The sequence below is a fragment of the Spermophilus citellus genome (assembly GCF_964194105.1).
Source record: "Spermophilus citellus genome assembly, chromosome: 4".
In the NCBI taxonomy this organism is placed as follows: Eukaryota; Metazoa; Chordata; class Mammalia; order Rodentia; family Sciuridae; genus Spermophilus; species Spermophilus citellus.
In genome coordinates, this window is record NC_138185.1 from 145,218,308 (window position 1) to 145,236,491 (window position 18,184).

The 18,184-nt window shown below is 36.2% G+C and overlaps 1 protein-coding gene across 1 annotated transcript; it reads right to left on the bottom strand.

Annotated features, from left to right (window-relative positions):
• Positions 1–495: 495 nt before the first annotated feature.
• On the bottom strand, positions 496–16,689 carry EMC7 (ER membrane protein complex subunit 7). The gene is made up of 5 exons (XM_081289119.1): positions 16,421–16,689; positions 12,182–12,301; positions 5,927–6,065; positions 3,997–4,077; positions 496–962 (listed from the first exon to the last, which is right to left on the bottom strand). Exons 1-5 carry the CDS (start codon positions 16,651–16,653, stop codon positions 810–812), a joined length of 726 nt encoding a protein of 241 aa, XP_081145245.1. The 5' UTR covers positions 16,654–16,689; the 3' UTR covers positions 496–809.
• Positions 16,690–18,184: the final 1,495 nt, after the last annotated feature.

Here is an 18,184-nt window from a genome sequence, read left to right on the forward strand (position 1 = left end):
AATGAGTACAATAGATGGTAACCAGAATTTTTAAAATGATTAAACTCTATTCTGATTAAAAATGATTAAACTCGACTCATATATCCATACTATGGAGCTAATTATAATAATAAAAACTACAGCTACATAAGAAACAGTTTCCACCTCACATAAAAGGGAATATGAAATGGCAAGACATGGAAGCTGAGAATTTTTTTTTAAGTTGTTGATGGACCTTTATTTTATCATTTATATGTGATGCTGAGAATTGAACCCATTATTTCACACATGCCAGGCAAGTGCTCTACCACTGAGCCAAAACCCCAGCCTGGAAGCTGAGGATTTTTAAAGGTTTCAGCTACACAAAAAACCGTAGCGCGTGCTACTGTAAGGGTAACAAACCACTTCTTTTTAAATGGAAAAAATTCATTTCAAGCCTCAGATAATAAAAGATAGAAAAAAATGTTAGGAAAAAGAAACAACAAGTGAAAAAAAATGACAGAAGATAATTTGATCTCTGGATTAAGACTTATTTTAATATCATAATGCATAGTACTTCATATAATTTATTAATGTCATTTTCTATAGGACACTGTAATTAATTCAGTGTCATCAATATTGACCTCATACAGACAAAGGATGAAAGTTGGGTTTTCTTGTGTACCAAATACAAAACACCTGTTAAAAAGTTAACATATACAACAGTTGTAAGAGATCAACTTTCAGGATGACTCAAGTGTACAGTAGTTGCTTCACATGGTTTTCCCTCAAGACTTGGATGCCACCCAGTGTTGCTATGTTTGTGCAAATGCCTGCTGTGAACGACCTGACTACCTCCTTTTGCCAGCCCCACTTTTGCCTGCTTTACTGCTGCCACTGCTAGATTTGCCAGATGACTTTGAAGAGAAGAGTCTTGTCATGAACTCAGATACATCAGGCAATTCATGGTTGGAATTCAGCATATTCATTGACTGCTCCATTTCCTGCAGGGAAGAAAAGCACAAGGTATGAAAAGGGCACTGGGAGCTGGGTATGGTGGCACACACCTATAATCCAAGCTACTGGGGAGGCAGAGGCAGGAGGATCTCAAGTTTGAAGCCAGCTTTGGCAACTTAGCAAGACCCTGTGTCAAATAAAAAGTATTGGGGACATAGTAGTAGTGGAGAGCCCTGGGTTCCATCTCCAGTAGGAATGGAGGGAAAGATGAGCACTAGGATCTTTCAAGTTATTTAACTCTAACACTTCCTATTAAGGAAGAAGGAAAGGAGTAGAACAAGTAAAAAGTAATATTTTTGAGCAACAATGTAATGTTATACTCAAGCGTATTTTATCAGACTAGGAGTGGAGCCCAGAAGTAGAGCAGTTGTCCTGGGTTTGATCCGCAGCTCAAAAAAAAAAAAAAAATTAAAGTCTTAAAAATAATATTAGTTGTCAAGAGCTTTGTAATGTTGTGAACCAATAAAAAAAAAGAAAAAAAAATAATATTAGTAACCATGTTCCATATCTCCTTTACTCCAGTAAACATTATGATCTGTGGCAAATGTCAAATAAATATTTGCCTAGGGTTTGATTCAGTTTGTTTTAATAAAGGACTTTTTTTCTGACAATGGATATATTTGATCATATTTCTTTCTTATTTTGTTTTCTGATTAATATGTTTTCATATTTTTTGTTTTTGTTTTTATTTTTGTTTATTTGATTTTTGGGTACTGGAGGTTGAACCCAGAGGCAATTTACTGCTGAGCTATATCCCCAACACTTTCTTTCTTTTTTTTTTTTTAAACATTTTTTTTAATATTTATTTTTTAGTTATCGGCGGACACAACATCTTTTGTTTGTATGTGGTGCTGAGGATCGAACCCTGGCCGCATGCATGCCAGGCGAGCATGCTACCTCTTGAGCCACATCCCCAGCCCAACACTTTCTATTTTTTATTTTGAAGACAGGATCTCAATAAGTTAGGGCCTCACTAAGTTTCTGAGGCTCACCTCAAAATTATGATCCTCCTGCCTCAACCTCCCAAGCCAATGGGATAACAGACATGTGCCACCATGCCTAGCTTCATATTGTTTGGTTTATTTTTGTGTGTGTGTGTGTGTTGGGGGGGGGGTTGTAAATGGACAGAGTGCCTTTTTATTTATTTATTTAGTTTTATGTGGTGCTGAGGATTGAATCTAGTGCCTCACACGTGCAAGGCAAACACTCTACTTCTGAGCCCCAGCCCTAGCCCTCTATATTGTTTTAATGCATATTTTTAGGCTAATGTTTTCTTCAGATGCATACAACCAAAATATCAATCTTCAACTATATATCAAGGTATCAAGAATGTTTGGAAGATAAACTGCAGCAAAAGGTGCTTTTACAATTAAGGTCAGAAAAAAGAAAAATTGTAAACATAAGTATGTTAAAATGCCTTACAATAAAAAAATTAAATATATATGGTAATAGGTCTTGAGTTCCTATAAAAATATATCATCCATTCCATTTTTGAATCTGTTCAATTCTGAAACTCTTGGAGCAACCACTTTCTATAGTATCTACTTTGTACAAAAGCACTTTGTAAAAAGTGAACTTTTTTATTTTTTATTTTTTTAATTGTAGATGGACACAATACCTTTATTTATTTTTCTTTTATGTAGTGAAACCAGTGCCTCATATATGTTAGGCAAGCACTCTACCACTGAGGTACAACCCTGGCCCAATAAGGAGTGCAATTATAATCAAATGTGACTACAGGTGTTTCCTTCTACTGATGTCACAAACAGCTAATCAGCTCAACAGATACAAAGATTTGATAGGATATATTATCTTTTGCAGGATATGGCAAAGATGCCAAATTCAACAATAAAACATTTTTTTTTAAAGAACAATGAGTATTCCAACCACCCAGATTACAGTCTTCTTTTTTTTTTTTTTTTTAAAGAGAGAGTGAGAGAGGGGAGAGAGAGAGAGAGAAAGAGAGAGAGAGAGAGAGAGAGAATTTTTAATATTTATTTTTTAGTTCTCGGCGGACACAACATCTTTGTTGGTATGTGGTGCTGAGGATCGAACCCGGGCCGCACACATGCCAGGCGAGCGCGCTACTGCTTGAGCCACATCCCCAGCCCCAACAATAAAACATTTTGAAACATAAACTTTTGTTTTCATAAAAGTTTTTCTGCCAGTCCAGCTGGGAATACCTTACCTTTTATATAACCTAATCACCTACAACATTAGGAAATAGTTTTATTCGTTTATGTCTATCTTATTTTTCCATTTAAAAAAGGGGAAAAAACCCACAAAATCTCCTGATGGCTAGAGAATATTTTATAAATTCATTCTATTTCTTACATTTAACAGAACTAGCTGACGATAGAGATGGACTTGTTGACAATAAAAAATGGGCTTTAATTCATTTTTGTATCCCCATATCCAGAACCTAATTCAATAATGAATAAGGTTATCGATACATTGTTTTTATTTTTGTTTGTTTGTTTACTAAAAACAATAGAGAATCTTGGTACTCAGAAGGTATTTGAGTCGTTGTTAGATGCAAAAATGGAACTATTTAAAGAAACAATGAAGATTTTATATGGAATCCAATATTTGAAGAAATGAAGTGGTGACATTAAATTTGAAGCATCCTCGTTAGCAAACTCTTTCCTCTTTGCAGAACTAGCAAGATTTTGTGTTACGGAGTTTAAAAGCCACTATTCTACTTATCCCCCCTTGGTCTATGTGAGTTTTGTTTGTCTGAACACAAGAACTGAGTATGTGCTCTGAAGACAGTTTTATTAAGTAAAGATAGATTAAAAGAGCAATAATTTTACAAAATATTTGGATTAGGTATACCAGGATTATTGTGCATTTCAACTACTAACAGGTAAGGCACATAAAGCAGCTAAGACTAAGTAGATTATTTTAGTTATGCTAAAAGATATGCCATGCTTTTACCAGGCAAAACCATTGGAATTTATGTTGTCCAGTGAAAACAACTAACTAAATACCAAGAACTGTGTTTACACAAAATCACCTTACCCGTCTCATGTCAGGATCACTTGTGTTGACCACTTTGGGCAGAAGCACAAATATCAATAATGGAAGAACCATCATCATAACCTGTAGAAGGAAAAAAAATTAGAAATTCTCTTTCCTCCATTTTACAGTTTGTGAAACAAAAACTGAATTTAACAATGAATGATAAAATTTAAAGATTCAAATATAGAACTTGCAGCAATCACATCAATTCTATTGAACTAATTCTGATGATAGCAAGGTGCTACCTGTCTGAATGTTGTAGAGTTTGATATGATTAAAGAGTTTTATCTATGTGTTTGGACTTTATTGACATCTCACTTCTTTCTTGTTCCACCTGTCTATGTTTGTGCAGAGCTTACAGTATTATCTAATAAAAATAGTTTGCAAATGGAACTATCTATTGATTTTCTTCAACCTGCAATCTGGCATTAGGATTGGAAATCTCAATGCCCCATTGGGCTGCTCTTCCCAGATAACTCTGTGGTTCTTGGAGAAAACATTGTATTAATCCCTCTCATTAATATACATCCTCTAGAGCCTGCAATACAGTACTGGACAACCACTTGAGCAGATCAGTTTTGAAAAATATCCTAGAATTCTCTAGCATTGAATATGTCTATAGAATTTCAGTAATAAGAATAAGAAAAATGAATAAGCTTTGAAGACTTACTGCTGATTCCTCCCATTCAATCTATACTTCTGCCTCTTTGTCTTTGATAACAGATTCTAGGTACTGATTTATTCCTCTCCAAAGAGGTATAATCCCCAATTAATTCCCTTTGTGATCTGAATAGGTATTAGTAAGAAATATGATTAAAACATATAATTCTCAGATAATAATTCAATTTTCAAAAACAATTTTTTAAAAGGGTAAAATTTGTTTCAAAAGCAAGTATTCTGAACTGTTGGATATGGCACATGCCTATAATTCTAGCTCCTTGGGAGGCTAAGGTGGATGGAGCACAAGTTCAAGACCAGTCTTGGCAAAGACCCTGTTTCAAAATAAAACAACAAAAAGGGCTGGGGATTTATTTCAGTAGTAAAGCAACTCTGGGCTATTACTCCCAATACTATACCCACTAAAAGAATGTATTCTTTTAGTGTTTTACTGTTAGTGTCAGTTTCATGATCAACTACTTAAATTACCAGAGAATAACTTCTTTGTTTACCACATGTACAAAAAGGAGAAAGAATACCTTACTTGTGCCAACAACAGGGACTGGTTAATAAATGATGGTTATGTTTATCAATGGACTAATATGCAAGTAGTAGGATGGATGGGATATCTCCATATATGGCTGCATACTCTCTCTATATTTGAATTTTACTTTTTTTAATCAATATTTTTTATTGATTTTTAAAAAAATAAATGACAGTGGGCTGAGGATGTGGCTCAAGCAGTAGAGCGCTCGCCTGGCGTGCGTGCGGCCTGGGTTCGATCCTCAGCACCACATACAAATAAAGATGTTGTGTCCGCCGAAAACTAAAAAATAAATATTGGGCTGGGGATGTGGCTCAAGCGGTAGCGCGCTCGCCTGGCATGCATGCGGCCTGGGTTCAATCCTCAGCACCACATACAAACAAAAGATGTTGTGTCCGCTGATAACTGAAAAATAAATATTAAAAAATTCTCTCTCTCACTCTTTAAAAAAAATAAAATAAATGACAGCAGAATGCATTATTTCATCATAAATATTTTTCCAATTCCTGTTGTATACTTTAATGTCAAATCTATAGAGCCATTCTTACTATATTCTTTTCATTATCTATTCCTAAAGCCACTGTTTTCCTGAAATCCACAAATTACTCCTAATAATCCTTTCATCCAACAATCTAACCTCAATTTTCCATCTCACAAGAGTTTGAGTTTTCAGCTGCCTAGAAATAAATTAGGGATTAGTAAAATGTTTTATTTTAGCGTGATACATACCATTGGATTCATCAGAAAGTCTGTCCAGCCCCAAGATTCCCTTTTAATAAAGTAAGAAGGTGGACCTGAAGATTTCATTTGGAGAGGATAGGGCAGTCTGACTACTTCTGATGTTTTGATATAATTCACATATCTTGCTCTGATAAAGAAACATGAGAAAAGCAGCGGTAATTCTATGAAAACCATGGTTAATTAAAAGATCTGCTTACAATATGTTAGCAATAACTCTTCCAAAACATCCTGGCATCTAAACTTTTGATCCTGAAAATTTGATCGATTTTTATATGCATATCTAAAATATTGGGTAAAGCTTGGAGAAAGAACACTATGCTTGGAATCTTTTAATTGCAACTGTCACTACCTATGTGGTTAGGCAAGTTCCTTAACTTTTGTTTATATCAAAAGTTCCTTTAGAATCCTTCTAGTTCTAAAGCCCTTTGTAGTGAATTTATTTGATTATAAACAAAAAAATTACTGAATGTTATTTATTTTAGTTCTTGATGATCTAAGATGTATATTATTGATACACCCAAATTTTAAAGCTACTCTGTAACAAAAACTTGATTCACGAGAGTCCTACTGGGGCTGAGGTTGTAGCTCAGTGGTAGAGTGCCTGCCCAGCACATGTGAGGCACTGGGTTTGATCTCCAGCACCACATAAAAATAAATAAATAAATTAATTAATTAAAGGCATTGTGTCTACCTACAACTAAAAAAAAACTATCAAATTATTTTTAAATTTATTTATTCTCATTTGTTATACATAACAGCAGAATGCATTTCAATTCATAGTATACAAATAAAGCACAATTATTATGTCTCTGGTTGTACACAAAGTAGAGTCACACCATTTGTGTCTTCATACATGTACTCAGAATATTGATGTCCATCTCATGCCACATCTTTCCTACTACCCCCATGCCCATTCTCTTCACCTCCCTCCCCCTTGCCCTATCTAAAGTTCCTCAGTTCCTCCCATGCTCCCCACCCGGGCCCCTATTATGGGTCAGCATCTACATATCAAGAGAAAACATTCAGCCTTTGGTTTTTGGGGATTGGCTTACTTCACTTAGCATAATTTCTCCAACTCCATCAATTTACCTGCAAATGCTATAATTTTATTCTCTTTTAATGCTGAGTAATATACCACAGTTTCTTTATCCATTCATCTATTGAAAGGCATCTAGGTTGTTTCCACAATTCCACAATATTGTGAATTGTGCTGCTATAAACATTGATGTGGCTGGGTCACCATAGTGTAGTATGTTAGGTCCTTTGGGAATAAACCAAGGAGTGGAATGGCTGGGTCAAATGATGGTTCCATTCCAAGTTTTCCAAGGAATCTCCATACTGCTTTCCAGATTGGTTGCACCAATTTGCAGTACCACCAGCAATGTATGAGTGTGCCTTTTCACCCACATTCTCACTAACACTTATTGTTGTTGGTATTCTTAATAGTTGCCATTCTGACTGAAGTGAGATGAAATCTTTTTTAAAAAAATATTTATTTTTAGTTGTACACAATACCTTTATTTTATTTATTTATTTTTATGTGGTGCTGAGGATCGAACCCAGGGCCTGGCACGTGCTAGGCGAGCACTCTACCGCTGAGCCACAATCCCAACCCGAGATAAAATCCTAAGAGTAGTTTTGATTTGCATGTCTCTAATTGCTAGAGATTTTGAACATTTTTTCATGTTTGTTGATTGATTGTATATCATCTTCTGAGAAGTGTCTGTTCATTTCCTTGGCCCAATTTATTAATTGGGTTATTTGTTATTTGTTAAGTTTTTTGAGTTCTTTATATATCCTAGAGATTAGTGCTGTATCTGATGTGGTAAAATTTGCTCTCATTTTGTAGACTCTCTTTTCACCTCACTGATTGTTTCTTTTACTGAGAAGAAGCTTTTCAGTGAATCCATCCCATTAATTGATTCTTGGTTTTATTTAAATTATTTAAAAATAAAAAAGAAAGCCCTACAAGGTGGGTGTGGCGGTGCATGCCTGTAATTCCAGTGACTCAGGAGTCTGAGGCAGGAGAATTTCAAGTTCAAGACCAGTCTCAGTAAATTAGTGAGACCTTGTCTCAAAATAAAAAATAAAAAGGGCTGGGGATGTGGCTCAGTGATAAAGTGACCCTGGATTCAATTCCCAATACCAAAAAAAGAAAGAAAGCAAGAAAGCCCTACAAGAATGCATTGGTAAACATCTCATTTTCAACTAAGACGCACTAAGGAGATCAAAACCCAGGTGTCACTAAATTGCTGAGGCTGGCTTTGAACTTGTGATGCTTCTGACTCAGCCTCCTGAGCTGCTGGGATTACAGGTATGCACCACCGTGCCTGGCCAGGTATATAATTTCTTACAGCAGTAAATCTTTATTTCTTTAAGCCTTTCCACTACACATTAAATTATTTTATAGTATATATTCAATAATTCTACCATCTTAAATTTGGAGGCAAGATTCATTTGCTGATTTAATGTAGATCATTTTCCTGGGTACTCTGTAAGGTGAGTAGAATTTATCCACTTAAGTAAATAGATATTAGGACATCTCCCTCCAGAGAGATTACACATTTGTCTGTGCTAGTAGTCCAGGGATTATAAACAGGGACCATTTTGTTACCTTCTCATCTTAGAAGTGCCTAGATTTTGCAAGAAGTAATAAATTCATACCTTGAATTTTAATGAGAGTAGAATTGCTACTATCAGTTTTCACGGGAGACTTTTATCCAAATAGCAAAATCAGATTGGGAATCTGTCCTTTTGGGTTTTAATTTAAAGGTTAAAAGGGAAACCAAAACTTAGATCTAATTCTGACCCCAGGCAAACCCAAGACTTGCCTCCTACTTACACACTGCTAATAAAATCTAAGCTTTTTAGCTAGAGAACATCATCAAAAACCTCAAATGGGGAAGTGGTTTACAGTTTATCCCCTAGGGATTTTCCTTCCTTTGAGGGAAGCTATGCATTTAAAAGGAAAAATTTGCTTGGTACAGTGGCACATGCCTATCTATACTCCTAGCAATTCAGAAGGCTGAGGCAGAAGGACTGCAAATTTCAGGCAAGCCTAGGCAATTTAGCAAGAGCCTATCTCAAAATTTAAAATTTTAAAAAGGGCCAGGAGTATAGGAAGTGCTTGTCATATTTTGTCCAGTATTTCTAAGATTTTTTTCATTCAGCTAAAATGTCACAAAAGGAAGTTTCATATATATTTGATGCTAATTTACTGTGCATGTATAAAACACTGATCAAAATATTATGCCCTTATATGAATATGAATCCTACTTTGTTCACTACTCTGTCCCACCCCTATTATTAAAATGATATTATTAAAATGATAATTATTATTAAAATGATAAGGGCCTCATTTTTTTTCCCCCTGAAGTCTCAGACTGAAAATCTGAGATCATGCACCGTCATACCTTGCCTGCCACTCATCAAGCTCCTGAGTAACATATTCTGTTGGATACTAGTCAGCTGTGAATCTTTCACTATCCAAAACACACACTGACAAAATCCTTGATTGTCAGCTGCTCTACCATCCCACACACGACTTAATGTGCTGGGGGGAAGGGGCCTCATTTTTTATTATTATTATTTTTTTAAATTTATGCTTCAGGAATCCAATGCTCAGAAATGTATCTGAGATTATGAATCCTGCAACCAGTTCTTAAATGTTCAAAAAGTAGTTCTTAAATGCTCTTTATCCATTGTTAAAAGGAAAATAAGCATTGGCCCCCAGTTCAATCACTAACACTGCAAAAAAAAATTAATTAAAACTTTATGTTTAGAACAATATTTTTCCTATTTACTAGAACTATTTCATTCATAAATTTAAAGAGAGCAAAAGGACAAATAAAAACAACATGTTACAGTTCTTAGTAAGCAAGAATCTCCCCTTATTTAACAATTTTCATTACTTCCAATATTGTGTTTTTGATATTAAAAAATTTAAATAAGCATACATAATGTATACTGCAATCTACATACTTCTTATCTCTAACTGTGCCATTTTAAAATATATAAAAAAAGTCATAAGTCCCTTAAGATTGAGATTTAAGCCAGGCACAGTGTCCCATGCCTGAAATTCCAGTGTCTAGGGAGCGTAAGCAGGAGGATTACAAATCCAAGGCCAGCCTCAGCAATTTAGTGAGACCCTATCTCAAAATAAAAAATAAAAAAGGCTGGGGATGTAGCTCAGTGGTAAAGTGCCCCTGGGCTTAATCCCCACTACCAAAAATAAAAAAATAAATGAGATTGAACATAATAGAACTTTACCTACATATATATTTAAAAATCCTTATGTTTCTAAAATGATAAATGAGAAAGTCAACACCCAAGGAGTTTAATATACTTTGAAATAATCCATGTATTCTATCAAAAAAATATTTATAGCCAGACGCAGTAGTGCACACCTGTAATCCCAGCAACTCAGGAGGCTGAGACAGGAGGATCATGAGTTCAAAGCCATCCTCAGTAATTTAGCAAGACCCTATCTCAAAATAAAATATAAAAAGAACTGGGGATGTGGCTCAGTGGTTAAGTGCCCCTGAGTTAAATCCTTGGTACCAAGAAAAAGAAAAAGAAAAATTTATATTTACAAGGTATTACCTTCCACTGAAGCTTTGCCTCTGCTCTAAATAGCCAAAAACAAGAACTATGATCAGAACTTAAGCAAAGTAGAATATCTTTAGCTAAAACCTTAACTTCAAAAATAGGAGGAAAGGGCTGGGGATGTGACTCAAGTGGTAACGTGCTCGCCTGGCATGTGTGAGGTGCTGGGTTCAATCCTCAGCATCACATAAAAAATAAAATAAAATAAAGATGTTGTGTCCATCAAAAACTGAAAAATAAATATTAAAAAAATTCTCTCTCTCTTTAAAAAAAATAGGAGGAAAAAGGTAATTTGTTTCTAAAAAATGTATTTATTAGTAGCCCCATAGGATTGGCTTTAATGATAATATTAAGAATTTATTTTATTTATAATTATCTGTTTAATATATACACTAGAGAAATAGAGGAAAAATACATTACTTATCCCTCAAGAGGAGCTGATTATAAAAATTATGGCAAATCCATCAACAAATACACAGGTAATATAAAGGATGAAGCAGTTCCATATATAACTCATTCTATTTTAATTATTGCAAATTTACATATTACATCTTAAAATCTGGCAATATCAAATAAAAAAACAAAGAAAGAAGACAGAATTTTAGAAGTAAACATGACTCAAACATAATATGGCACTTAATGAACATATTTCTAGTATGTCAGCTCAATTTTCAATCTCTACAAATTAGGCTAAAATATGCTTGGCATTCAAAAAAGGTTAGCAATAAACTGTAGTTTATAGCTGTAAACCCCAAAATGGTTTTTGCCTTTTGCCTGTGGCAACATAGAGTAATGTTGTGATAGCGCAAACAAACAAGAGACATTTTCACTTAAAACTGCTTCATCTACTGACTGGTTAGATTAGACCAAAAAGGATGTTATTGCCATGAGACAGTAAAAAAAAAATTAAAAATGAATAAAATAAGTGTTTTATTATGAAAGGCAAATCTGAAGATTGTGAACAACCTCACAACTGTCCTAACTTCAAATGGGTTTTGCTATCCATACACACAGCCTCAAGTAGACCAAAGGTTTTTTTAAATTTCAACTCAATTTCAAGCACATATTCATTTACTCAGAATTCTGAAATTCTTTCCTATTCTGATAGCCTCAAACATTGTGCTTTCATCTTTTATTTTTATCATGATCCTCACTTTGAGAAAAACTCCACAATGTAATCTATTTTTTTCACTACAAGTACTAAATTTCCATGGCGCACTAAATATTCCAGAAAAGTGGAGATGTAGAAATTCAAGATCAAGTGTTTCTAAAATATTCCAGTGAAAAATAGTTGAAAGAAGTATTTCTAATTTAGAAAACTTAAATTAGAAATAAAAAAGTTAAATCCAACTTTCAAAACCCCATTTCAATAACTAACACAGTGCTTTTGCTCCTATAGTAAGTAATGCTAACTTTTCTCTATATAATCATATTAGAGCTTTAAAATAAACTTCAAGCCAAAGAAGGAAGAATTTCAACTTCATGATTTTATCAATGCTCAGATGAAAACACTTTAAGTGTTTTAAGGAATTAGTGTAGCTTCAATAGGAAACTTTTCACCCTTATATTCTGAAATGAATACACAATGAGGTATACAATAGCCTAAACTTTGGTAAAAATTAAATCAGGTGCCCTCACCTCATTTTTCCTTTTGAAGTGATATCAACTCGGACAGGGTCAAATTTATAAGCTGGAGAAATAACTTCCACTACATAAGATCCAGAAGGTATATCATGAACCACAAAACTCCCATCTGTCCTGAAAAAAAATAAAAATTATATTTAGTCACTGTGGCTTAGTTTTTTCTTATGTTTTAAATCATGTTAATTCTAAAAACAATGCCCCCAAAATGACATTAAACAAAAAGCTGAAAATAAAAGAGTGGCAAGAACTGTCCCCCACTTCATCTTCCATAATTAACACTGAACAGGTTCTGAAAATACCTGAAACCACTCCAAAAGAGCAGAGAACACTGACATAGAAAATACTTACTTTCTTTCTGTGGATAAAGTTAACCGGAGCACAGTTCTAAATACAAGTATACATTACATTATTATTACATAAGGGTCCCAATTTTTCCAATCCCCCAACAAACTCTTAGTGTTAAAAACAACATTCTGTTTCAGTTTTAACTTGTATTTTCTGGATTTTCTATTTTTTTTAATAAATGATAAAAAATACTTAAGAATTATGTGTTTCACTTATTACAGACAGTCCCATTTACTTTAGTTCTTTTTTGGGTATGCATATATTTAAAATGTTTATGTAGTTAAAACATCTCATCTTTTCCTTACTTTTACAAACTTACTAGATTTATAAAACCATTCTATCAAGAGCTAGGTCAAAATTAATCTGTTTGGAAAACAAAAAACTACTCCAAAGAAAAAAGAAGTTTCTGTTTTAGGAAAACAAGTGGTTCAAAAAGGATCAGCTGTTATCAGGAAATCCCCAGTATCATAATAATATATTAAAATAATGCCTCATTTTTAAAATACTTAGGCTTTCTCATAGTCAAAGCAATAACTGATCGTGATCACATTCATGTATTCACTAAAAAGATGAAAAAGTGTTCCTTGTTACCTCAAAGTACACACTAAACCAAAACAGAAAAAAACATAAAAACATCAAGTTAGTTTATTCTTGAGATGGACATCTTCCATTTGCCCTCCGATCCATCTCTACCTAGTATAGATCCCCACAGCTTTCTCATTGAGAGTTCACCTGACTGGCTCTATTCAGGAACACAGCTCCTCCAAATCAGCCCTTTCTTCAAGTTTACAGTAACCTGTATTCGCACTCCTCCTTCAGGCTTAGAGGTGGTAATAGTCTTGAGGTTGTAAGTTCTAGAGTACTGCACCACCTGGTTGTTTTCCCTATAACACGACTACACTACTTAATGTTTATTAAACCCTCTAAATTATTAATTTTTTTCTGAGTTAATCTAAATCTCAGTGTGTCTTCTGTTTCTTGTTTTGGTTTTTGGTACAGGGGATTGAACCCAGGTTCACTGAGCCACATCCCCATCTTGTTTTGTATTTTGAGACAAGATCTCACTAAATTGCTTAGGACCTGGCTAAATTACAGGGGCTGGCTTTGACTTGCAATTCTCCTGCCTCAGCCTCCCAAACTGCTGGGATTACAGGTATATGCCATGGCGCCCAACTTATCTTCTTTTTATTGATGGGACCCTGACTGAACCAATTTCAAACCATCTTTCTGGGTTTAAAAAAAAAAAAATCTGGGGCTGGGGATGTGGTTCAAGCGGTAGCGCGCTCGCCTGGCATGCGTGCGGCGCGGGTTCGATCCTCAGCACCACATACCAACAAAGATGTTGTGTCCTCCGTGAACTAAAAAAAATAAATAAATATTAAAAATTCTCTCTCTCTCCCCCTCCTCTCTCACTCTCTTTAAAAAAAATAAATAAATAAATAAATCAACAACTGATGACTGCACGAAACAAATATTATCAGAAGTAATTTCCTAAAGAAAAAGCAAATATGTATTTTATCTAAGAAATATTTTTAATAAAAAACTTAAAATTTGGCTTTAAAAATGTACTTTGTAATGTACAGGCTTTGTTGGATCCTGATTTAAAAGAAGAATTCCATAAAAGCATTTTTGAGATAACCAGGGAAACACAGAAATGAACTGGGCATTAGATGATACCAAGGCATAATTATTTATTTTTTGAATTGATAATGGTTTTTGTTTAAGTCCTTACCTTTTAGAAAAACATAATAATGCATTTACAAGTAAAATTATACTATGCTTAGAACCATACAAAAATACTCAAGAATGAGATATAGGTGGCTGGGGTGTGGGTCAGCAGTAAAGCACTTGCCTCCCACGTGTGAGGTACTGGGTTCAATCCTCAGCACCACATAAAAGTAAATAAACAAAATAAAGATGCTGCGCCATGTACAACTAAAAAATATTTTTTAAAAAAATGAGATACAGAGAACATATGAAATAAAACAGTAGACTGTGATGAGTATCCAAGAATTCACAAGGCTATTTTGTTTATTTTGTAAATGTCTGAAAATTTCTATAATAAAAAGTGTAGCGCATAACCTTAATATATTAAAACTAACACCTGAAAATTGCCTAAATGTCCAAAATCAGAGGACTTGTTAAGTAAATTATGGCTTATTTACTTACTGATGATAGTTTAAGAAATGGTCTGAGTAATCTTAAGCTCCAACTTTCCGTATCACCTTTAGCTAAGTCCTAAACCACTCCCCGCCCCAAAAAACAAACAAACAAACACAGAAGCCAAAATTGTGTGCTAGTTTTTCACAACAGTCACAAGACAAATTACCTACCCTTTTACAGCAAGATTTTCACCATAAATTCTTCCTATTAATTCTCAATCATCCTTTCTACATGCAAATGTTTAAAAAATGAAATAGTTTCAAAAACTTCACAAATATTAAGTGAAAAGGGCAAGTTATAAAGCCTTATGTTTTATCATTGTAAATAACTCATATGATTCTAAAAAAAATGAGAAAAGATACAATATTAAGAGTTGTTATCTGTTTGAAACTTTCAAGCAGAAACTTTCTTGTTTACATTTTCTTCAACATTTTATTAATATTATTTAAAAATAAAAATAAATGCTTTTCAAAAGAACTGTGTGCTGCAGAAGAGAAGTCAAATTGTCAATTAAGGCTAATTTCCCAAAGTGTAACCATTAAACCATCATAAATTGTGGTAAAGTCTAAAGAATGCCCTAGTGCCAGATTGTTAACGCCAGATAGCATTAACTTACTGGTTGTAAATTTGTTGTCATTTACTTATCTGAGGTTGAATTTCTCAAAAGGGCACCTGGCTGATAAACAAATCTGCAAATGAAATTTAAATGTTCACATTTAAGGTTTCTGGTTTTCAGATACCACTGCTAGTCCACAAACCCAGCAGAGAACCACTTCCTTTCCTAACTATTTTCTTTCAGTTCATAATTTCATTTTCCAAACAAACAAACAAGTAGTGATGGAAAGATTTAAAAAGTCATACTTGGGCTAGGGATGTAGCTTGGTGGTAGAGCACTTTCCTACTATGTCTGATGCCCTAAATTTGAACCCCAGTATCACAAACAAACAAAAGTACACTTGTGCCTGGACATCTGAAAAGCAGGCTTCTGCCAAAGGAGAGTGCTAACAAACTCATCCCTTTTAATATAGACAGAAATCACATTTCTATTAATAGCTAGAAGGGACAGGAATGTGTAAGCATTTTTGAGAAACCCTAATATCACTTAAATGACAGTCGTGATACTGAAATCCTTCGACAAATTCAAGCATAAAAAGAACAATAATCCCAATGCCGGGCCAATAAAAAAAAAAAAAAAAGTGTGGTTTGATTAGGGATCTCAGGGCCCATTAATTTTAGAAGCAGTGACATTACTCTCCCAGTCTGTCATCACAGGAAGCCCTTTGGGCTTTGAGAATTCCCACTTGTTTAGTATCTTTCTACACAAAATCAAGCTATCAAAAGGCTGAAATGGGCAAAAAAGCGACCAGGTTTTAGGGAAACCAAATGAGATGCAAATGAAAGAATCCATCAAGAGGGTTCACCTGTTCCCAGGGCGCAACAGCGATCGGACCCAAACCGGGCCAAAATGGGATTGAAAATAAGTGGTTCCACTGCTTTGGCCTTGGGGCGAGGGCCTGCCGTCCTTATTTCTGAGGTACACGGAAAGGAAAGAGGAAGGGGAAAGCGTCTGACAGCCTCCCAAGGTCTCCTGCAAAGAGCGATAGTGGAACCTGCCACTTCACTCTGCGACAGCGACGCTGTCCCGTCCTGACACTAAGCTCTCCAAGCGGGATACCCCTCCGGCGTCCCTCCCGACTGCTTTCCTGCTGCCCTCAGGATGCTCACTTAAGGAAGCCGACGTGCTCTTCTCCGTCTACTAGCACTCGGGCCGCCGAGATCCAGTCCTGAGGCTTCACCCCTGGAACAACCGCACGCCCCTCAATCTTGAAACGATCGCCTAGGCCGACCCCGCTCCCTCCCGACCCCTCGGCCGCAGCCCCGGGCACCTCCGAGCTCTGGGCATCCCCTGAGAGCAACAGCAGCAGGATGGAAAAGAAGCCGCACGGAGCGACCGCCATGACAGCAGCTCTCTGCAGTCAGGACGACAGCCCGGAAGCCTTCCCCGCCCCCCAGCCCCCGTCGCCGCGGCCACCGGCCAGATGTCGTCATCACTGCGCGCCGGACCCGGGACCGGGTGAGGCGCTCAAGCCGAGGAAGCACAGCTGATCGACCATCGAGGCCGAAGGGCTGACCCAGGCTCAGTCGGCTCCGGGCTGGGGGCCGGTGTGCGGGGGATGTGTCAGGTGCCCTTAGAGGGGGCCGCCCACCGAGGCGAAGGTGGTGAATTCTGTGTTGCTCTGGCTGCCACAGAAGCTTCTCCGGAGTAAAGGAGGATGAGATCAAGAGGGGTAGCGATCTAAATTAAGACTCCAGTGTCATGCAAAACAGTTCCAAAGAGAGCGTTTTAAAAAAAAAATCAAGAACTCCCCAAGATGTTTGACATGAAAAGGTGCACGTTTGTTGGTGTGTGATGGAAGAAGATACCAATTTCCGCTTAGAAAGTAGCTGGAAAAAGACAAAGTGTTAACCAAGGGTTGCCTCTGGAGAAAAGCAACTGGCATTACCACACTGCTGTCATTCCAAACTCAGAATCTACAAAAGTAGAAGGATTTTATTTGGGGTTTTAGGAATTGCAGTTTGGGAAGTACGGGTTTAGATAACTCCCAATCACTGTTCCAAAGAAGGCTCTGGGAGCTTAAAGTGGCAAGAGTATACAAAGCAGTGAAGATTCCTTTGTAGGGAACTTGTGTTGATATTGACAAAAACAATAACAACAACAACAACAAAAACCCACAGGTGTGGTATGACAGGAGCTAGCCAGCAGAAAATAATATGTGTAATTTACATTAGAAATGTCCATAAAACCAGAGTCATCTGGTTTCTCCATGTGCATCTTAAGTTTCTGGACACAATACAATTATCTGTTCTAGTTGCCTGCAATCAAAGGGTGAAGATGACCAAAGTTCACAGTCATAGGCAGCAGTTTGAATCCTTCCTAAATCCTGCTTCCTGATGGCCTCCTAGCTCCATTTTGAAAAGCTCTTTCAATGTGGTTTTCATCATAATTTTTCCTTTTCTTTTCACAGCAATCATCCTATTGTGAATGATTTGCTGAGCCTAACAAAGTTCAGAACATGGCAGAGGGTGTGGTGGAGGAAAGCAGCTCAGTTCATGGTACCAGGGAAGCAGGATTGGGGGAAGGGTCCAGGGAGAAGACACACCTTGCCAGGGCATGCCCTCAGTGACCTATCTGCTCCAAGTAGGTCCTACCTCTCAGTCGTCCATCCAGACATCAATGGATCAATCCACTGATGAGGTCAGAGTCCTGATGATCTAATTACTTCCCAAAGCCTCACCACTGAACATATGAGACTTTGGAGGACATTCCAGAACCAGACAATAACAAGGACTAACTATGTGCACTATAATTATTACCAGTAAAATAACATTAGAATTGCTAGATCAAAGAGTTATTGCTGTGGCTCGGGAGGCTGAGGCAGGCGGATTGTGAGTTCAAAGCTAGCCTCAGCAAAAGCGAAGCACTAAGCG